General features: G+C 31.5%; 1 protein-coding gene across 15 annotated transcripts in view; it reads right to left on the bottom strand.

The window, feature by feature from the left end:
- Window positions 1–23,445, bottom strand: part of LOC145266477 (steroid receptor RNA activator 1-like) — a 779,488-nt gene that overhangs the window by 433,064 nt on the left and 322,979 nt on the right. For all 15 annotated transcript variants that reach the window (XM_080122174.1, XM_080122179.1, XM_080122185.1 and 12 more), the window contains one exon: window positions 5,320–5,651. In XM_080122174.1, coding sequence (XP_079978300.1) covers window positions 5,320–5,651 — 332 coding nt within the window. The remainder of the gene's footprint in view (window positions 1–5,319; window positions 5,652–23,445) is intronic.

Below are 23,445 nucleotides of genomic sequence, written 5' to 3'. Positions count from 1 at the left end.
TAAGTTTCATGAGAATAACTTGAAAAATAAATAAATGATGACGAAATTGCCGAATTTCTTTAAATTTGGAGGTCCGTAATTTAGCCCACTTTTTCTAAAGAAAAATGTCCACGGAAAAGCATAAATTTTGGCAGTTAAAATTCTCATAACTTTTGAACTACTGATGGTATTTGTATAATTCAAACGGTTTTAAGCATCTTTTACATAGCTCTTTTCATGCAAGTTGATAAAATAACAATTATCTAAAAAGAAAAAAATCAACTTGTAATGCTATTAAAACGTAGGAGTTTATATTGATAGTTTCACCAGATCTTTTAATTTGGATGGTTTTTGCATTGATAATATTTTGGTTTCTCAAGTTAGTTTTGATTTCTTCCAAGGAGCACAGGGATAATTCTTTACTGATATTCAGCATTTTGTGGGGGTAAATTTTTAATTTTTGGTTGTTAAAATGTCTCCATTTGAAGATTTCTATTATATGTATCTGGCTTTCTTCCACTAGTAGTGTGCCGTTATTTAGTTTCTTGACGATTTTTGATTTGATGTTTGAAAATGTTTTCTCTATTTTGAAGGGAGACACTTTTGTTATCGGTTCTCCTTTGGTTGCTTCTATAATCTATTATATAAAAGCGAAAATGTGTATGTGTTTGTGGGTGTGCACGTTTTTTGTATATCCGGCAAAGGCTGAGGGGGGGGGTTACTGTTTCTTAGAACTTTTTATATACTCCCTAGATTATAATCTCTGATTTACGTAAGAAGGTTGTATCTATCTTTTATTTGAGCGAAAATAGTGTGTAAACACACTATTTTCATGTTATTTTTTGCTCTTCGTGAGTTTGTTTGATTTAGTTTTGATAATGGTTTAAATTGATTTAGTTTTGATAATGGTTTAAATTGATTTAGTTTTGATAATGGTTAAAAAACGGTTTTAAAAAAATAAAATAGGCAATTGTCATGTTTCACTAGACCAAGCTGATATCAGTGATGGAGTCATTCACAGCCATCTGTCTAGTATTAAAAATAAAACAAGAAGCTAAATAAGTTTAATTTCATTTTACCCATAAGGGAATCAGTAGATGTGGTATTTTTCATAAAATTAGAAGCTGGGAGAAAAAAAAGACAATCCTTTGTCTCGACTGGCCAAGATGTAAATCTGTCCTGTTTTGTCTTTCCTCCCACAACCAATCCAAGATACCACTCTCAAGTTTTTAAGTATTTACTTCAACAGTGTTCAATACGAGAGTAGAGCAAGGTAGTAAGTTATAAAAATATGGCAATTAAGCTAGACAAAATCTTTTTGTATTCTATCTTCCGACCACTCTGTTGTATCAATTAAGATTAAAATGAAATGTAATAAGTCCCCAGACGTACCTCTTCATCGTACAGTATATCGATACACTAAGGCTGACTGGGATAGCTTCCGTACATTTATATCTGATCTACCTCTGCATTCCATGTTTAAAAAGGATGTGTCCTCTATAGTATTAGACCTAACTGAATGGTTAATTGTAGGTATTGACCATTTCATACCCTCTAAAAAGTTTCAGCAAAAACCTAACAGCCAGCCATGGTTCTCTCCAGAATGTGCTGCTGCCATTGCGCACAGAAATCACTTTTTCCACTGCTTCAAACGTAATAGATGTATGGAAACTAAAGCCGTTTTCAGGACTGCCAGCAACCATTGTAAGAAAGTAATAAGGAACGCAAGAGAGTTGTATGCTCAATCTGTTAAGTCCAAAGTAGCTGAGCAGCGGCTTGGTTCCCACCAGTTTTGGCAAATAGCAAACAGAATCCTGAACAGAAGCGTGTGCTCCATCCCAACTATTATCAATGGACCTGAGGTAATCTCGTCAGCATCAGACAAAGCCAAACTCTTTGTCAAGAACTTTGCAGCTAATTCTACCCTTTGCGACCAAGACCGCCAACCCCCAATATTTCCTCCTGTATCAGAAAACACGCTATGTGATATACGTATATCTGTACGTGATGTTGCCAAGCTAATCAAAAACCTTGATTCGAGTAAAGCAACTGGCCCTGATGGTATTCCAATTATAGTACTCAAAAAACTTCAACCTGAACTAGCGCCCATACTTACAAAACTGTTTAAACGTTGTCTTAAGGAGAATAGTTTCCCATCTCCCTGGAAAATCTCATCAGTATGCCCTGTATTTAAGAATTCAGGTGATCGCTCATTCCCCTCTCAGTACAGGCCAATAAGTCTCCTGTGCGTCATGAGTAAGTTGCTAGAATCTGTGTTAAATACAGAAGTAATCAAACATCTCAACAAAAATAACCTTCTTAGTGATACTCAATATGGTTTCCGTTCTGCTAGATCTACAGCAGATGTGCTTACAGTTATATCGCATAGGATTAGCAAATCTCTCGACGGTGGCAATCTTTCTAGGGCAATTGCTCTTGACATATCTAAAGCCTTTGATAGGGTATGGCATAAAGGTTTACTTCATAAGATCGCTAGCTATGGTATAGCTGGAAAAGTCTTCTCAATTATTAAATCATTTCTTTCTGATAGGTTCATAAGAGTAGTAGTTGAGGGGCAAAAATCAGAAGCTCACAGCATTAATGCCGGTGTCCCTCAGGGATCCATCCTGGGCTCAACTCTTTTCCTGATCTACATTAATGATCTTCCAAATCATATCCTTACATCATTTGTAGACATTTATGCTGACGACACTACCATTTATGGTACCACATCTAAGACAGTAAAACGACCAAGTTCTCTCCAATTCTCTCTCCTCTGATCTTGAGCACGTAGTACAATGGGGAAAGGAGTGGCTGGTTACTTTTAATGCATCTAAAACCAAGCTTTTCTCTTTACATCATCAACATTCTAATTCACATTTGTCATCAATTGAAATGAATGGCTCTCGTCTTCAGGAGGCCTCAAGTTTTGACAAGCTTCTGGGCTTGACCATTACTCCTGATCTTAAATGGAACACGTATATCAAATCTGTTGCCAAGGCCGCTGGAAAAATGGTGGGATCTTTCTATCGATCCAGTAGATATCTCACTGCTGATGCTATTCTCTATCTATATAAGAGCCAGGTACGTCCAAGGATGGAATACTGTTGCCACATCTGGGCAGGAGCTGCTAGAAAGGACTTGTCCTGCCTTGATAGAGTTCAAAATAGACTTCGTAGCCTCGTAGGAGATGTCCTTTTCTCCTCCTTGCAACCTCTATCTCACAGAAGAGATGTTGCGAGTTTGTCTCTGATGTATCATTATTTTCATGGAAAGTGTTCAACTGAGCTTCAGTCTATGGTCCCCCCTCGCCAAACTTTCACAAGAAACACTCGTCTAGCTGTAAACACTATCAATAATTTCCCCCACTCTTTATCTGTGCCTAAACCTAAACGTAGATTCCATGAACAAAGCTTCTTTCTTAGAACTGCACGCCTGTAGAATTGTCTCCCGTTTTCCTGCTTTCCGGCTGACTACAATATGGTTGTGTTCAAGTCTAAAGTAAATAAGTTCTTGATGGGCCGTTCCATATAGGTTATTAAATTTGCCAAATTTTCATTACTAATGATTACTATATTGACCAATTTCTACTGTACACTCTTTAACCCTTATCCTTGAGTGGCCTCTGGGCCTTGATAATGTGGTGATGCCTTTGTAAAAAAAAAAAAAAAAAAAAAAATTTGAAATAGATTTTAATTTCATGTTTGACATTATTTGTATAACTAAAATAAAAAAATGTCACCTCAGTGTAAAATAATCATTTCAATTACATTATAAAGGTTTAACTACTTTACTAAATAGAAAAATGAAGAATAATTTGAGACCTTTAAAATAATTGAAATTCTAAACATGAACCATTTTTTTATATCTCTCCTCACACGTAATCTATTGGCAAGGTTGCGAAAACTAAATTTACCAAAGAATCATACATTTTTTAATGGAGTAAATTTAACCAGGGATGGGAATGGCCAAGGGCAAAAAAAGCTGAAATCTGGATGAGCATCCCAAGCTGAAAGGAGTATCACCCCCCCACCAATTTCTATTCTATATCTAACTCAAGAACTCTCATCCATTCTTACAACATGACTGTAATATAAAAGTCTCTTCTGCACACTCTATAAATGTCCAGATTTAATCTTCCTCTGAGCTCATCAGAAGTAAGTTTGTATTTAAGATTTGCATTTCACATCCATTGTATCATACTCATTAATTCTTTCTATTAAATTCATGTGTAACTACATCAAGGGGAGGATACACAATTCTGTGTCACAGAACCAATTAGTATAATCAGTCCAAGAAGGTTGTGTTGTTGACCTTGGCACAGGAGTGCTAACCCTAAGTCCTGGTTCTTTATCTAGAGTTGGACCTTTTAAAATATAACCAGATAATCACTTGTCACTGGAAATTAGCACTCTGATGCTTGGTTGACAATTGAAACTCTGGTAGTTAGTAATATCATTCGACTTCTAATTCTTGCTACTAGCTGTGCTACAATGGTATAATGATTCAGATAATGTAAGGGGAATAAATCTTTGCAGATTAAAATGCAATTTATCTCCCTTATATTATTTCAGTGACTACTGAGTATTTCTCGCATCTCTTCTACAAATCCGAGAGTGACTTTATTGTTGAAGTATGATTCTGTTCAGTCCTAGAAGTCCACCCTTCCAAGCTTTACCTTCTCTCTGAAAAGGTATTAATTCATTGCTAATCACCAGAGAATGCTAACAGTTGCTCAGGCATTTTTTGTAAACCAGAGTGCACTTATTAAAATGTGTTGACTTCTCAAAAAACATACTGCTTTGCACATACATCATCTACGAGTGTTTCCCTCTCTAATAAGTCCCACAATGTCTACTCAGTTCCAGCCCCAATTCCACTGACATAATATTGTATCCCTATGTTTTATAAGTACTTCAATGGAATGTGCTCTGGTAAACTTGTTCTCTTATTAACGTAAATATCCTGAACAAACCTGACAATCAGCTAAATTCTACCCCTTCATTGTTTAAGTTCCCAGATGTCAGAGGCTTTTCTATTTTAATAGATTTTCCACACACTCTTAGCCTTTAAAATTTACTGTTTCTTGACTTTACCAACATAAGAAAATTTAAATGTAATGTGAACAAACATTCTGTTGCATAGCTCACCACTTAGGACATCCCTGTAAGTATGGCCTAGTCCCATTAGCCCTTCGCTGCATCTCAGTGGCAATGTGCTTTGTTTAGAATGAAAAAAATGAATGGTAACAAAATGAATTTTCTGGGAACTATTTAATGTTATATTTTATTTTTATTGATGTAAATTTTTTCTGTAAGATGTGTTCAAATCCTTACCTACCGTCAACGCATCCCCGCAAATTCTAAAAGTTTGTTCGATGCTACAGATCACAAAATCCAACAATTCCTCATCTGTTCCACACTTAAATTTTTCCATAAGGCTCTTCAATGCCAAATCATTATTCATGAAGTGATCATCTTTTTCTAAATCCTCCAAAACAGGAGAAGAATGGCTGGATGGTTCTAAATTGCTGGTTAAATCTTCTAGCTGATTCGGATCTAACATTGGTAACAGAAGCGGAACTGGACGAGGTGTATCAGTTGTGGAAGCAGGAGGTAGTATTTGAAAGTTGGAACACAAAGGAGGACCATCACTGTCCGTGACGAGTTGAACTGCAAAAAAATTGTGGAAATAAACAATCACAGATAAACTAAAAGTCATTATGATTAAAAAACGAAACTGAGAAAATGGATGAATTTATTAATATATTAAGAGAGCCTTTCTACTTCCAATCCAATCATAACAAGAAAGATGTAAAAACACAAAATGTCCAACAAAACTAAATGAATAAACAGAATTTAAAAACAATGAATATAATTTAGAAAAGTAATTTTAAAATGAACTCAGAAATAAAATTGATAAAGATATTAAACCAAAAACATAGCAATATGAGGGCCGTGCAATAAGTAATGCCCCTGACCCACTTCCTATAGCAGTAGAGCAACGAAACTTGGCACAGTTATTAGTCTTTCTCTATATAGGAACCACCCAGAGTTATGCATTTCTCCCATCATTTGATGCAGCTCTGGAGACCGTTTTTGTAGAACACCCCAGATTGGTCCTCCAACCATGACATGACTTCAGAAATCTAGGCTGCATCATCTGGGAAACGCTTTCCTTTAAAAAACAACTTCATGACTGGGAAGAGGTGAAAGTCAGAGGGTGCAAGGTCAGGAGAATAGGGAGGACGGAGTAAGATTTCATAACAACACGCCCGTGCTTCTAATCTGGCGACATGCGAGGAGTTGTGGACTGGAGTGTTGTCCTGCAGGAGGAGGATACCTGATCTTACCCCATTTCTTGATTTTGATAGCTTCCCTCAATTTCCTCAAAAGTGAAACATAATAGGATCCTGTAATTGTGGTACCCTTTGCCAGGAAATCTGTCATCACTACTCTGTCCTGGTCCCAGACGACTGTGAGCATGACCTTGCCAGTGGAGGGCTGCACCCTTGCCTTCTTTGGAGGTGGTGAGTCCAAGTGCTTTCACTGCATTGACTGGGTGGTCTCTGTATCATAGTGATGGACCCAGGTTTCATCCTGTGTAATCAGTCTTTTGAAACACTTTGACTCATTTTCTTGGCACATCACCAAATTCATCCTTGAGCACTTGACGTGTTCTTGCTTCTGGACTGGTGTAAGGAACCTGGGAATCCATCTAGCAGACACCTTATGCATATGCAAATGGTCATGAATGATAGTTTCTACAGACCCTGTACTAATCTTAACATCTTGGGCTATTTAGTGAATAGTAATGCACCGATCTTCCAAAATGGCAGCCTCAACTTGACGGACAGATGTCTCATAAATGGCAGAAGGAGGAGGGCGACCAGGTCTGGGAGCTGTTTCAACAGACTTCCGGCCATGTTTGAATTCACAATGCCAGCGTTTTACAAGGTCATATGATGGGGCATTATCACCATAAGTTTCTTTCATTTCATCAAAAGTATCCTATGATGTGCGTCCTTTCAAATGCAAAAAACGGATCACTGCTCGACATTCAACAGTCTCCATTTCACACCTGTCTCAGTTCAAATACCTGTAAAATAGACACTAAAATTAGTACAGAGCTGTAATTTGCCAGATAACCCGTAGAGATATAAATCATTGCAGAGGACAAATTTAAGCAAGATGAGACAACTGCAAGTGGGTCAGGGGCATTACTTATTGCACGCCTCTCATATTACAAATCTCTGTCTTATTATACATATTAGCGAGTTTGTAAATCAAGTAAATAATATTGTTTCATTCTATAAAACATATAACAAAACAATAATATGGTTTCATCCTATAAAAACTTTACAAAACAATAATATTGTTTCATTCTATGAAAAATATTACAAAACAATAATATTGTTTAATTCTGTAAAAACTTTAAAAAACAATAATATTGTTTTATTCTATAAAAAATGTTACACAACAATAATATTGTTTTATTATATGAAAAATGTTGCCAAAAAAAATTGTTTCGTTCTATAAAAACTTTACAAAACAATAATATAGTTTCACTCTATAAAAACTTTTAAAAAAAAACAATTCTTTGAAATTTTATTCTTTGAAAAATTTACAAAACAATAATATTGTTTCATTCTATAAAAACTTTACAAAACAAAAATATTGTTTTATTCTATAAAAATATTACAAAACAATAATATTGTTTCATTCTGTAAAAACTTTTAAAAACAATAATATTGTTTCATTCTACAAAAAAATGTTACAAAACAAACATATTGTTTCATTCTATAAAAATGTTGCAAAACAATAATATTGTTTCATTATATAGACTTTACAAACAAATAATACTGTTTTATTCTATACAAACTTTAAAAAACAATAATATTGTTTCATTCTATAAAAACATTACAAAAGAATAATATTGTTCCATTCTATAAAAAATATTACAAACAAAATTATATTGTTTCATTCTACAAAAAATATTACAAACAAAATAATATTGTTTCATTCTATAAAAAAGTTTACACAACAATAATATTGTTTCATTCTATACAAAATGTTACAAAACAATATTATTGTTTCATTCCATAAAAAATGTTACAAAAACATATTGTTTCATTCTATAAAAATATTACAAAACAATAATATTGTTTTATTCAATAAAAAATATTACAAAACAAAAATATTGTTTCATTCAATAAAAATGTTAGAAAACAATAATATTGTTTTATTCTATAAAAAATATTACAAAACAAAAATATTGTTTCATTCAATAAAAATGTTAGAAAATAATAATATTGTTTTATTCTATAAAAAATATTACAAAACAAAAATATTGTTTCATTCAATAAAAATGTTAGAAAACAATAATATTGTTTTATTCTATAAAAAATATTACAAAACAATAGTATTGTTTGATTCTATAAAAATATTACAAAAAAAATATTGTTTCATTCGATAAAAAATATTACAAAACAATAATATTGTTTCATTCTATAAAAAATTTACAAAACAATACTATTGTTTCATTCTATAAAAAATGTTGCAAAACAATAATATTGTTTTATTCTATAAAAACTTTACAAAACAATAATATTGTTTCATTCTATGAAAACTTAAACAAAAAGATATTCTTTTATTCTATAAAAAATATTTCAAAACAATAATATTGTTTTATTCTTTGAAAAATTTACAAAACAATAATATTGTTTCAATCTATAAACACTTTACAAAACACTAATAGTGTTTCATTCTATACAAACTTTACAAAAGAATAATATTGTTTAATTCCAAACAAATGTAACAAAACAAAAATATTGTTTCATTCTATAAAAATGTTGCAAATCAATTATATTTTTATTTTTATTTTTTTTTATAAAGTCCTAAGTTTATCTACTCTAATAGAGAATAATTTCCGGCATTTTTTCTTTTATCGTTAGTTGCCGGCATTTTGTTTGTTTTTATCATTTAGCTTTGGAGCAGGAGGGGGGGGACGGATAAGACGGAATACAGACAAAAAGACAGGAGAAATACAGACAAAATACATAAATAAAACACGAAAAACAAGTTTAAAAACAATGTAACATAAAACATTTAGGATTAGTTTAAAAACAAAAAACAAAAAAATACTTAACGTTTTTGCACTAGAGATTCCGTCCGCCGTCTTTTTGTCAACTGTTAGATGATATATATATGTATATATATATATGTATATGTATATATATATATATGTGTGTGTATGTATATATGTATATATATATATGTGTGTATATATGTCTATATGTGTATATATATTTATGTGTATATACATGTATATATATATATATATATATGTGTATATTTATGTGTATATATATATATGGATATATATGTGTGTATATATATATACATATATATATATAAATATATATGTATGTATATATTCATATATATGTGTACAATTTAAAAAAAACAACAACAACAACAAAAACATTGAGATTCCTGACTGCTTTGTTTTACGTTTTGCATCTGTGGATTTGTTTTCATGTTTATTATCGTGTGTATTCATTGAATTGTAACATCATCACTATCGTCATGACCATTGAGGAATTATACCGTTTTTTTTTTCAACGCTTCTCTCAATTTGAAAAAAAACAACAACAACAAAAACATCGAGATTCCTGACTGCTTTGTTTTACGTTTTGCATCTGTGGATTTGTTTTCATTTTTATTATCGTGTGTATTCATTGAATCGTAACATCATCACTATCATCATGACCATTGAGGAATTATACCGCTTTTTTTTTCAACGCTTCTCTCAATTTGAAAAAAACAACAACAACAAAAACATCGAGATTCATGACTGCTTTGTTTTACGTTTTGCATCTGTGGATTTGTTTTCATGTTTATTATCGTGTGTATTCATTGAATTGTAACATCATCACTATCGTCATGACCATTGAGGAATTATACCGTTTTTTTTTTCAACGCTTCTCTCAATTTGAAAAAAAACAACAACAACAAAAACATCGAGATTCCTGACTGCTTTGTTTTACGTTTTGCATCTGTGGATTTGTTTTCATTTTTATTATCGTGTGTATTCATTGAATTGTAACATCATCACTATCATCATGACCATTGAGGAATTATACCGTTTTTTTTTTCAACGCTTCTCTCAATTTGAAAAAAACAACAACAACAAAAACATCGAGATTCATGACTGCTTTGTTTTACGTTTTGCATCTGTGGATTTGTTTTCATGTTTATTATCGTGTGTATTCATTGAATTGTAACATCATCACTATCGTCATGACCATTGAGGAATTGGATATACATATATATGTGTGTACATGCATGTGTATGTGCGTGTATGTGTACGTATACATATATATACAAACATATTTATGTGTGCGTGTGCATGCACGTGTGTGTGCATATGCATGCACGCATGCATGCATATGTGTGCATGTGCGTGCATGTATATGTGTACATGTGCATGTGTGTGTGCATGCATATATATATATGCATATATGTGTATACATTTATTGGACTTCCGGTTCTTTGACTGTCATGGCTCTTGTGGGCTGCGACCTTGTTTGGCTGTGGAATTTAATATGTATGTGTATGTGTGTGTGTGTGTATATGTGTATATGTATGTATATATATTTTTTATTTAAAAAAAAACAAAAAGAAAACAACAACAAAGCGGGAGACCAGTACCCGCATTAAGCTGGTCTGCAGTTTGACTTGTTGCTGGCTATCTTGCTCTTGCTTGTTGCTGGATGTCAACATTTTGAACCGAGAGAGAGATTTAGCTGTCGTACAAAGCTAAAACTCTGTAACATCATCTTTGTATAGATACTCCCTCAGGCATTTGTCTATTAAAAAAAAAAAAAAGAAAAAAAAAAGTCCTGTGGCGATAAAAAAGCTGTGACGTATGTACACCTGTAATGCTGGATGCATGTAACAATTAATCTGCCATCATTATATGTATTTATGTATGTATATGTGTATGTATATTTATATATGTATGTGTGTGTGTATATTTATATATATGTACATGTGAGTTTATATGTATTTATATCAATGAGTATATGTATGTATATGTGTATATATGTTTGTGTGTGTATATATACATTTATATATGTTTGTATGCATGTATGTGTGTATATTGCATGTGTGTGTATGTATATGTATGTGTATGTGTGCATGTATGTGTGTATGTGTATGTATATGTAGGTAAGTGTATGTATATATATGTGCATATGTGTACATATATGTATGTGTAAGTATATGTGTATATGTATTTGTATATGTGGATGTGTATGTATGTATATGAGTATGTATGCATGTGGGTATGTATATGTATGTTTATTATGCATTGTGTATGCATATGGGTATATATGAGCGTATGCTTATAGACATGTATGCATACATGTATATATTTATATATATGTATACAAATGACCGTCTTGTTTATGTTTGCATGTGTGTGTGTATCTATATGTATGTGTGCATATTGTGTATTGTGTATGTACGCATGTATATATGTGTGTGATATGTGTACATATGTATGTGTGCGTGTGTGTATATATATCTATGTATAACAATGACCGTCTTTAGTGTCATGTCTGCTTGAGCATGTGAATTGGCTGGCAGGACTATATATCTTTTTCGGGCTCATGAACTTTCAGTGTCTGAGGGAGTGGCACTCGTCTGACAAGACATTGCAATCATCATGTGTACATATTTGTATGTGTATATATGTATATATCTATATATATATGTATATATATATATGTGTACATATATATATGTATATATGTGTATGTAAATATGTATATATATATACAGTGATGATCATATTTATTGGCACGGTAAAATAAAAGTTAAATTTTGTCTAATAAATTCTAAAAAAGGGATTAAATTAAAGAAAATAACAAAGTATATTATGTATTTTTAACTGGCCTTTCCGATGCAGCAATCGGATTTTAGAAAAAATAAATAACAAAGGAACAACAAACATAATTGCAAAAAACCCTTGTTCAAAATTATTGGCACGGCTTTGTTTTTCTTTTAGTATCAGTATAATATCAATCAATTTCCGGTTTACGTGCTTTCTGAACTTTTTTATAGCCATATTATGCTTGTTTAACGCTAATTCAGTGAATAATTTTTTTCAGATAATTTTTAGATAGCGATTTATTTAAACTATTATAAGTGACTAAATTATAATTTTCAATCGCCATGGTTAAAACTAAGGAACACAGCAAAGACGTCAGGAAGCTTGTTGTAGCATGCCATACCAATGGGGAGGGCTATGATAAGATTTCAAAGAAGCTAAACCTTCCCAAATCCACTGTTAGAGCCATAATAAACAAGTTCAAATCGCAAGGCCACGTTATGAGTTTAGAGGGTAGAGGGAGAAAAAGGATTCTTTCCCCAAGAGATGAACGGAAAATTGTTCGACAAGTAAAACAAAACCCAAGGATCTCTGTTGGGGAGATTGTTGATGAACAGAGCACCTCTGGAGTGAATGTATCTCGACATACAGTTGGTAGAGTTTTGAAGAGAGCTGGTTTAAAAGCATGTCGTCCGAGAAAGACTCCCTTATTGAAGCCTATGCACCTGAAAGCAAGGCTAGCCTTTGCAAAACGTCATATTGATAAAGATGTTGCATTCTGGAAACGTGTTCTATGGACTGACGAAACGAAAATAGAGTTATTTGGCCATAATAAAGTGTCTTATATTTACAGAAAATCTGGCGAAGCTTTCCTGCCTAAGAACACCATACCCACAGTGAAGCACGGTGGAGGCAGTTTGATGTTTTGGGGATCCTTTGCTGCCTCTGGACCAGGGCGACTTGTTAAGGTCACAGGTAGCATAAAAAAGGAAGATTATGTTAAAATATTGGATGAAAACCTGAAAGACTCTGCTAAAGAGCTCTCACTTGGTCGTCGTTGGTGGTTCATGCAAGATAATGACCCAAAGCATTCGGCTAAACTGACTAAGAAATGGCTTGAGGACAATCATATTAATGTTTTGGAGTGGCCATCACAAAGCCCAGACCTTAATCCAATTGAAAATTTATGGAGAACATTAAAATTGAGGGTAATGCAAAGGAAGCCTAAGAATCTTATTCAATTGGAGGATTATTGTCAGGAAGAGTGGGCTAAAATTACTACTGAAGAGTGCAACAACTTGGTTGTAAACTATGAAAAGCGACTGAGGAAGGTAATCAAGGCCAAAGGCTATACAATTGATTATTAAATAAATCGTGCCAATAATTTTGAACAAGGGTTTTTTGCAATTATGTTTGTTGTTCCTTTGTTATTTATTTTTTCTAAAATCCGATTGCTGCATCGGAAAGGCCAGTTAAAAATACATAATATACTTTGTTATTTTCTTTAATTTAATCCCTTTTTTAGAATTTATTAGACAAAATTTAACTTTTATTTTACCGTGCCAATAAATATGATCATCACTGTATATATATATATATATATATGTGTGTATATATACAGTGTGGCCAAAAAAAAAGTTAAAAAATTAAAGAAGTAACATTTATTTGAATGCAAAGGTCTTTACAAGGATTACAATTGCTCGATATGTTCGATTGGTGCGTGACTTTATGGCAACCCTGTATACGTATATATATATATATATATATATATATATATATATATACACATGTATATATATGTATATATATACATGTGTAGATATGTATTTATATACATGTGTATATATGTATATATATACATGTGTATATATGTATATATATACATGTGTATATATGTAGTTATATGCATGTGTATATATGTATATATATGTATATATATGCATTAGTGTTGGGACGATTCCTAATTTTTATACGATTCCGATTCCAGGAAAATATTGATTAACGATTCCGATACCAAGTACGATTCCGATTCCGATTCCTAGGGAATTATTGTTTTGAAATATACCAGGTAGTTTTATACTTATGGTCGGTAGTTCCCAAATATGTTCCCTAACTTTGGAAGAGATATTTTATGTCTACACCGTCGTGTTTTGGTTTAAATAAAAGTATTATATAGTAAACTAAACGGAAAAATTAGCAAAATTTATTTTAGAGAAAATTTATTTTACTTAATTGGAATACAGAAAAAAAAACTTAAAGAAAATAGAATTTATCCTTCAGAGAAAAAACAAATGAAATAGAATTTATATAACAGAACAAAAACAAGAAAATTAGAGAATAAATACACACGATTCATTATTTTGGTCCTCATAATTAACAGATTTAATGAATTAAATAAAAAAAATATAGCGGAAGAGAAAGAAAATATATACTAATTAAATATAAAAAAGATAAATATTTAATTTAATAATTTATAAATGAACGTGCGTAATGAAAAAAAAACAATATACCACGTGACATGGCGCCGTAGATACAAAATAACCTTTCCAAAGTTAACGACCATATATGAGAAATACCATTAATCGAAAGTTTTTATGTTTTATACCAAAAGGTAGGTATAGCGAAAAGTTACAATCAAAGGAATTTCAAAAACGATTTTTTGTTTGGCTATTGATAGTTGTATTTGTGACGGCAGTTCTTCAGACCTCCATAATTCACAAGGAGTAGTTAACACCTATTATTTTTTCTTACTTTTTCATTGCTTTTACACGTTGTTTCTAACGTGAAGAATAAGTTTAGCCAAACTAATTTGGAAATAGGGTATATAAAAGGAACACATATAAAAATGATAACGCTATAAAAAAACAAATGAAATACTAGATAAAATTGAGCAAACATAATTACCAAAATTACAGAAAAAGATAAAAAAAAAAAAATGGTGAAGTTTGTTGAGTGAAATGAATTATTGAAAGAAAATTAATGGAACTAATAGAAATGTTAAATAAAAAAATGTCACATTTCAATATTTTTTTAATAATTAAATTCTCAGGATTGTCGAAATTAAAAATTAAGTGATTTTTTTTTATTAGACTTCTTTCGAAGCTTGTTACCTTGAAAAATACATTTAAAACCCTGTTTTTTTTAAAATAAATTGAAAAATAAATGCAATTAAAAAAATTTAATTGATAATTGAAACTTTAAAAACATATTAAACATTGAAAAATTACTTATCTCACAAATTAACGTCCAATAAAGTAGATCCAGTCTTCATACAGGAATTCGGTTATAATAAATATATCTTTCCCAAACTTAAAATTAAATCCTTTTTTTTTTTTTTTTTTATTTTGGAGAGAGAGAGAGTGCTTTAAAATCGCCGGGGAGTGCCGCCTAAAATTTTAAAGAAGTAAATTTTAGGAGTTTAGTGCCTTTCAAAGACGGTTATCATAATTTATTATCATCATTTAATTTCCTTTTTTTCCTCCCCCCCACACCTTTCCACGTGGTTCAGTAGTTAATCAGTGCTCCTGTTGCTGTCAGTCAGCTATCTTTACCTAAGTTTTAATTTCTAGTTAAAAGAATTTTTCATGAATAGAATCAGCATTTTTAAAAATTATTTTTTTAGTTGTATATATTGTATTTACTCTTTGAAGTTAAGGAGGGTTAAAAAAATTGGTGACACCTAGATGGTGACGTAGGCAAAAAAAAAAAAAAAAAAAAAAAAAAAAGACACTCACTAATAAAACTGCTCTGAGTGACTAGTTGGTAATTTTTTGTTCCTTTTCTTTTTTATTTTGCTCCTCCAATTTATTTGGATGCTTCATAGTTAAATGTTTTAACATGTTGGTTGTGGTCATGTTAGATGGTTTTATTCCTCGCGATATTTTAATTTGACAGACTTTGCAAATGGCTTTCAACTTATCATTTTCATCAACTTCAAAAAGTTTCCATGCAAGACTTTTTTTGGACTTTGGGCCATATTAGAAAATTCAGTTTATCTGTAAACAAATAATTTACTATTAAATTTTGTTTTAAAGCTAGTCACTTATTTGGATAATTAATTGAAAATAATCTGCTAAAAAAGACAAAAAGAAAAAAATATAAAGGGATAGGGCGGTAAATTGTACCAACCGGTAGTTAACAAAAAAAACTTATAGAATTTAATTTTTGAAACCAATGTATAAAAGTTTACATAATGAAATGCAAATATGCATTTTCTTTTGAATTCTTTTTTTGGTTGACTGTGTTCAATTCACACATGATTTATACGGTTCAATATTGCTAAACTATAAGTCTTAAGTAAAATTCTATTTATAAATAATTTTTAAAATGAAATTATTTAATTAATCGTAAATATTATTTAGACATAAAAATTAATTGATTACAAAACCTTTTAAAAATATATATATTAATTTCTTTTTCGTTCGGCAAAAAACTGCGCAAAACACTTTTAATTTTCAATTTAAAATTCTAGAAAAAAGATTATATTATTCTGCTTTTAATATAATCAAATTCAGGGTTTTATCTTTCTGGAGAAAAAAAATAAAAAAAATAATGGATTTTATTTCAATGAAATTAAAAAAATAAAACTTGACTGAATTGAATTAATTACCCTTAAATTAACGAAGGGATTATTTAATAACTTTAGGTTTGGAAGAGATAGGTATGGGGTCGATTTTTTTGAAACTTCAAAAGAAGCCGACTACTGTCAAAACTTTGCGAAATTATACGTGATCAATTTCATTTTGGAGATATTTCTTTCAAAAGCCTTCTTTTAAAAAAAGAAAAAAAAGTATATTGTTCTATTAAACCTTTTACTGTTTAAATAATTTGACTTTGCTCGTTTTATTTTAAGAAAATATAAGTTGAAAAAGCATTTTCATTCAGTATTAGAAGATTTGTCAGTAAAAAAAAACAATCGCCAAAAAGATAAGCGTTTTTTTTATTTTTACTCGCAATGTAGAGCCCTGCATACTTCTTTTCAAGTTAACTCTTTTGTAGTTTTGATTACAATAGATCTGAATGAATGAACCTTGTAAGGGAGGGGCACTAAGCATTGCCCTGTTAATAATGAATTTCTTTGGTTTCTTTTTATAACATTCTACATTTCTCTCTTGCGGTTAGAAATATCAGGAAATTTTTTTCTTTTTTTCAACATCACACTAAAAGAATCGTAATGAAGGAATCGGAAAATTAAGGTATTTTTTAACAATGCGATTCCGATTCCGATACCTCCCAAAATACACGATTCTTACGATTAACGATTCCGATTAATCGTCCCACCACTAATATATATGTACGTGTGATTTGCATATATATGTACATGTGAGTTTGCATATATATGTACATGTGAGTTTGCATATATATGTACATGTGAGTTTGTGTATATATGTACATGTGAGTTTGCATACATATGTACATGTTAGTTTGTATATATATGTACATGTGAGTTTGCATATATATATGTACATGTCAGTTTGCGTATATATGTACATGTGAGTTTGTGTATATAGCAATACACATGAAAAAATTGAAATGGCTTAAAACAAAATTAAAAATTAATATATTGCAATATTTCTTTGGTATTATTGCAGATTCATACTTTCCGTTATCCCCTACCCCCATCTGATCCCCCTCTCCCAAACATGTGATTCCACCTTTGTAGACAATAAGTGTGAACACCTTGAAAAACTTTAATGAAAGATAAACAAAAATTATTTTGGACTTTAATGTAAAATGATTCTCCATTTTGAGGCATTCCAGCGTTTTAGGACAGTTAACCATTTTTTTGTATAGGGGATAAATCTTGTGCGCTGTTTTTTTCTTATGTGTGGTTTTAAGAGGTTTTTTATGCAAATATGAAAGGGTGGGGAGGTTGCCACTCTGACTTTTGGTTAATGATAGAGCGAAGAAAAATTATGTGTGAACAACATGAAGACTTGATAGAAACAAAACAACAATTTTAGAATTTAGAGTGGGGGTTAGTTTCACATAAATTTGCTGTAAAATAATTCACCATTTCGAGACCATTCTAATGTTTTAGGACAGTTGACTAATTTATTTTTTTCATGTGTTATAAATGGAGCACTTTTCTTTAAGGAAGGATTTTTTTTTAGCCACTTATATGTAGCTTACCAAGGAACTTTGTTTGGTGAGGAGCTTGCCGTTTGGACTTAGCGTTATTATTAGGGCTAAAGAAGGTTTTAGGAGGAGGAGGCTTGCCACTCGTACCTAGGGTTAGAGGTAGGATTAAGGGAGTTTTTTTTTAAGAGGGCATTTGACACCCATATTTACGGTTAGTGGGTCATAATTATTGGCTTTTAAAAATGTTATGCCTTAGATTTTGGATATCAAATTACTTTTAAATATGAATTTTATTTTTGTTTGTTTGTTGTAATTCTTAAGTTTCACACTCCTCATTTACATAAAAACTTAACAAGAATTACGACAAACAGACAAAAACAAGTTTCATTTAAAACAAGTGACGTCACTAACAGAAAACGTGACATTTGGAAAACTTATTAAGTATTTTTTGCCCACTTTAAATAAGCATGTTTTGCTAAAGTTAACAAAGCGTTCACAAATTTTGGATAAATTTGGTTTGTATTTTCAATTACATTTCTTGTCCGAGTGACACATTATTTCGTTAAACTTTCCAGTTGAAGACGTTTTTTTATTTCTCTACCTGGACTTCGGGCCAAAATCACAGTAGGAGGTGCTCAGTTTCTAGTTAAGTTCCTATTTAGTTGCTTCCCTACCAGGACAGTTAGACACAAGGTCAGTTTTTAATGTAAGGAAAATCCAGCTTCCCAAAAAGGGTTAATCTGGATAGAAACAAACATAAAAATTGTCTCAGTCATGAAGGATTTCTCCTTCACTGACAGAGGACAGAAAAGGCGAAGTGCAGTGATGCTACTACACTCATCATGAATGCACATAAAATTTAGTTCGAACTATGGGAAAACTAAGTAGACGTATGTTCTGAGGAGGAAAAAAAAAAAAGAATGAAAGTGAGGAAGCCTGAAACATTATGTGCAAGTTCACTGTACACGCACTTGGCAAATCTGTTGGGAGGAGGACTCCAAATGATATCTTTAATGAGGTTAGGTTTTCAATGTTACTTTTTCACAATCTTTCTAACAGTTTTATTTATATTTTATTGTTTGATTGCAAAATTCACATTAGAACACCAACAAGATGTGTTAACTTCGAAATGTAAGTCAATCCATGTAAATACTTCCTTATGTTAATATAATTTTATTTACAAAATCTCTATTCATGTATTGAGCACTTGAAAAATAGATTTTAGTATTAGTCATGGGACGATTCCAATATTTTCCCCCGATTCCGATACAATTACCGATTCCATGCTAAATTCCCGATTCCAATACAATTACTGATTCCGATCCTTTATAAATCTCTAATTATTTAACTATAACTATTTCACCTGATTAACACGTTAAATATGCAGAAAATTCCCTAAACGTCAAAATACACTTGTGGGAGATGATCTATCGATTTTAGCTTTACTGATAATTTAAAATCAATAAATATTTTATCATTATTAACAGCAATGGAGGATTTTACTTTAAACAAAATTAAATAAAAAAAAGACAATTAAAAGAATCATTTTTGCATTGAAAAATAGGCACCAATTTTTTGGATTCCGATTAATTGTCCCAACACTAATATTGGTACAATAATCAATATAATACCATTTAAAAGGTATTAAAATTGATTGTTAAAAAAAATCCACATATATATATATATATATATATATATATATATATATATATATATATATATATGTATCAATGTTTGTACAAATAAATGAAATATACCTGTTCTGTTAACTAATTGAGCTTGAGCACTTTTTTGGTAGACACATGTTGTTTCAATGGATGTACTTCTAGGAAACTAAACTCTACTGCCATAATATGAATGCTCCTGCATGGTTGAGCACTTTGCTTTGTGCCTTCATAAAAAACGCAAACATGGAAAGAATTAACTTCGATACATCACTCAAAAACATCCCCACACCAACCATCAAGGATTACTTACTAAAATTAATTATGAAAATTGATGATTTACTTAAAAGGATGAAATGGAAAGCTACTTTTTTTCTACTGGATGATGACAATACCAGAAAAGAGCGATATGGTTTTAAAAACGTGAAATCACCGCTAGTAATTCCACAATTAGTGCTGTTCGAGAAGGATCTCTATTCCCTGATTAGAAACTTAGAATTCCACAAAACCAAAAACCATTTCCAAAAAAAACTTGACAGCATCGTAAGGGGAATTAATAAATCAAAACATATTCTTGTTAAGGCTGATAAAATCAGGAATTTCTATAAATTAGACAAGCATAAGTATAATAACCTAGTACATAAGAATTTGATAAAGGACTATCACAGAGTAAACAATAGTAACCTAATTGATTTGATAAATAAGGACAGTAAGAAGATTACAGATGAATTACAAATCAGCGATAGAGTAAACAAACTTAGAGGCAATGAAGCATATATCCTTCTAAAGGATCATAAACCTAGCTTCCACACAAAACCTACCACAAGATTGATCAACTCCACTAGACCTGACATCGGAAAAATAAGTAAGAGAATATTAGAGAAGATAAATCAGAAATTAAAACAGCAATTCAACCTGAACTAATGGATAAACACAGCAGATCCCGTGAAATGGTTCATCGGCATTGTAAACAAGAAAAAATGTGCTTTTGTGCAATTTGATATTATGGATTATTACTCATCAATCACAAAGGATCTTTTTGAAAAGCCGATTGCATTTGCTAAGGCCCATACCAATGCCTGCGATGATGATATTGAAATCATTATGAAATGCTATACAACTGTTCTTGTCTGTAATGGTGAACAGTGGGCTAAAAATGGACAAAATGATTTTTTGGAGTGTCAATGGGTTTGTTGGACTTTGTGCTGCAACGGATCTTGTGGGACTTTATATCTTTTACAATTTAACAAAAAATAACACTTGATGTGGGTTACATATGCTTATATCGAGATGATGGCCTAATAATTGTAAGGAACGCTACAAGTGTAACATGTGATCGAGTTAGAAGAGCAATCCATAGAGAGATGAAAAATTTTGGCCTTAAAGTTGAAATTAATGCAAAATTAAAGCAGATGAACTTCCTCAATGTTACTTTTGATCTTGAATTAAACACTTATAAACCCTATAAGAAGGAAAACACCAACCCTATTTATATAAACCCACAGTCTAACCATCCACCATCCATTATTAAACATATACCGTTATCTATTGAAAGTAGAATAAGTAACAACTCATCTGATGAAGTAACTTTTAATGGCTGCAAAGCTATTTATAATACAGCACTTAAAAATAGTGGATACAAAAAACATAGATATAAAATATAAAGTCACTAGTACTAGCACGAATAGATCTAGAAACGGTAATAGGAAAGTGATCTGATTTACATCCCCTTCAATCTAATGCTAAAAACAAGACTTGGTACCAAATTTTTACAAATTATTAACAAGCATTTCCCACCAAATAATATGTTGCATAAAATTTTTAATAAAAATACATTAAAATTAAGTTATAGCTGTGGTGATAACTAAAAAATAATCATAAAAAAGCATAATAGAAGAATATTAAGGATGAATAATAGAGAAAGTATGAATATTAGTAATAATGCAGTTATTAATAAATGTAATTGCCAAAAACTTAAGGATTGTCCCATAAAAAATGAATGTTTAACCCCATCAGTGGTATACCAGGCTAAAATATTCCCAGTGGAAAACCCGAGGGAAGAAAAATTCTACATAGGTAGTACCCAAATGACATTCAAAAATAGATTTTATGGACATACACGTTCGATGAATAATCAAACATATGAAAAAGACACCTTGTTATCGTTACACTACTGGAAACTAGTTAGGGAAACCAAAACACCAAAGATAGAATGGAGAATTATTAGGAAAGCCAATACTTGCGACTCATTACACCTGCCATGTCTGTTATGATTATCAGAAAAACTTGAGATAACAAGGTGTAAGGACAGGGACAAACTATTAAATATCAAACAAGGAACTGCTATATACTGCAAACATTTCAAAATACATGCGCTTAAAGAACTCTAAAGTTATGAAAATCTGAACTGCTACAATAACAACACCCCCTCCTACTTCCCCCCACAACAAAAGGATAAGTGAGGTCATGATTATGATTCAATCAAATTGATTACATAAGTAGTCTGTAAATATTCTATTTTCTCAAGAAGTATAATATTACTAATCTTAAAAAATATTTGCATAAATATATCTAAACCAAACGAATGACCAAGGAATTAGGCAAAATTCGAAATAATATATCCATGTGGATGGGTGAATATATATATATATATATATATATATATATATATATATATATGTGTGTGTGTGTGTGTGTGTGTGTGTGTGTGTGTGTGTGTTCGTGTGTGTGTATATATGCATGTGGTGAATATGTGGATATGTGTAGATGATGTTACGAAAGAAATAAGGTAAGTAAAATAATAATATAAAAACATTTGTATTCTGTTTATATAGACTAAATGTTCGGGTTTTGTTGTTACATATCGTTATATATGGTTATATATCTGTATAAACTTTGAGGGAGTAGTTACTTGATCTGAAGGTAGGCCTATGGATTTCAAGGGGCAATGACTACTAGTTTTTTATATAGAAAAAGCGTACAATCTATGAGAAATAGCAAGTGGGTGGGTGCGCGTAAGATAATTGTGTAAACTTCAATGCAGGTGTATGCATATAGGGTGTTGGTAAAAAAGTTATGTATAAAATGTGTTCATATCTATATCTATATATATGTATCATGTATGTATGTATGTAGATAAATCATTATCATGTACTGCATATGTGTGAGTCTAAAACAAACTTTTTATTTAAAAAAAAAAAAAAAGAAAGGAAGAAGGAAAAAGATCAGGATGGAAAAGGGACAAAAACAGTCCAGCCGCTGATCACTTACTATGTATGACTTTTGGAATGTTCCTTCATGTGTATTTTACATGTATATGTGTGTGTATGTATGTATAGATATATTGTATGTGTGTGCGTATTTGTGTGCCTCTACGTGATTATGGTTGCATGTGTGTGCACATGCATGCGTATGTTAGTGTACATCTGTATGTACGCATGTGTTTATTGTCATGTGTATGTGGGGTGGAGAGGGTTCCCATAAGCCGTGGTGAAGGCAACCCCTCTAGCAGAAGCAAATCTTATCTTTAAAAAAAAAAACATAAAGCGGGAGACCAGTACCTGCATTAAGCTGGTCTGCAATTTGACTTGTTGCTGGCTATCTTAGATTTAAAAAAAAAACAAACAATAAAGCGGGAGACCAGTACCCGCATTAAGCTGGTCTGAAGTTTGACTTGTTGCTGGCTATCTTGCTCTTGCTTGTTGCTGGATGTCAACATTTTGAACCGAGAGAGAGATTTAGCTGTCGTACAAAGCTAAAACTCTGTAACATCATCTGTGTATAGATACTCACTCAGCCATGGAAAAGTTGTGACGCGTGCAGGCCT

The sequence above is a fragment of the Euprymna scolopes genome, chromosome 41, assembly GCF_053919585.1.
Source record: "Euprymna scolopes isolate OS-2025 chromosome 41, ASM5391958v1, whole genome shotgun sequence".
Lineage (NCBI taxonomy): Eukaryota > Metazoa > Mollusca > Cephalopoda > Sepiida > Sepiolidae > Euprymna > Euprymna scolopes.
Note: the sequence above shows the minus strand (reverse complement) of the source record. Positions and strands in the feature narration are given on the sequence as shown.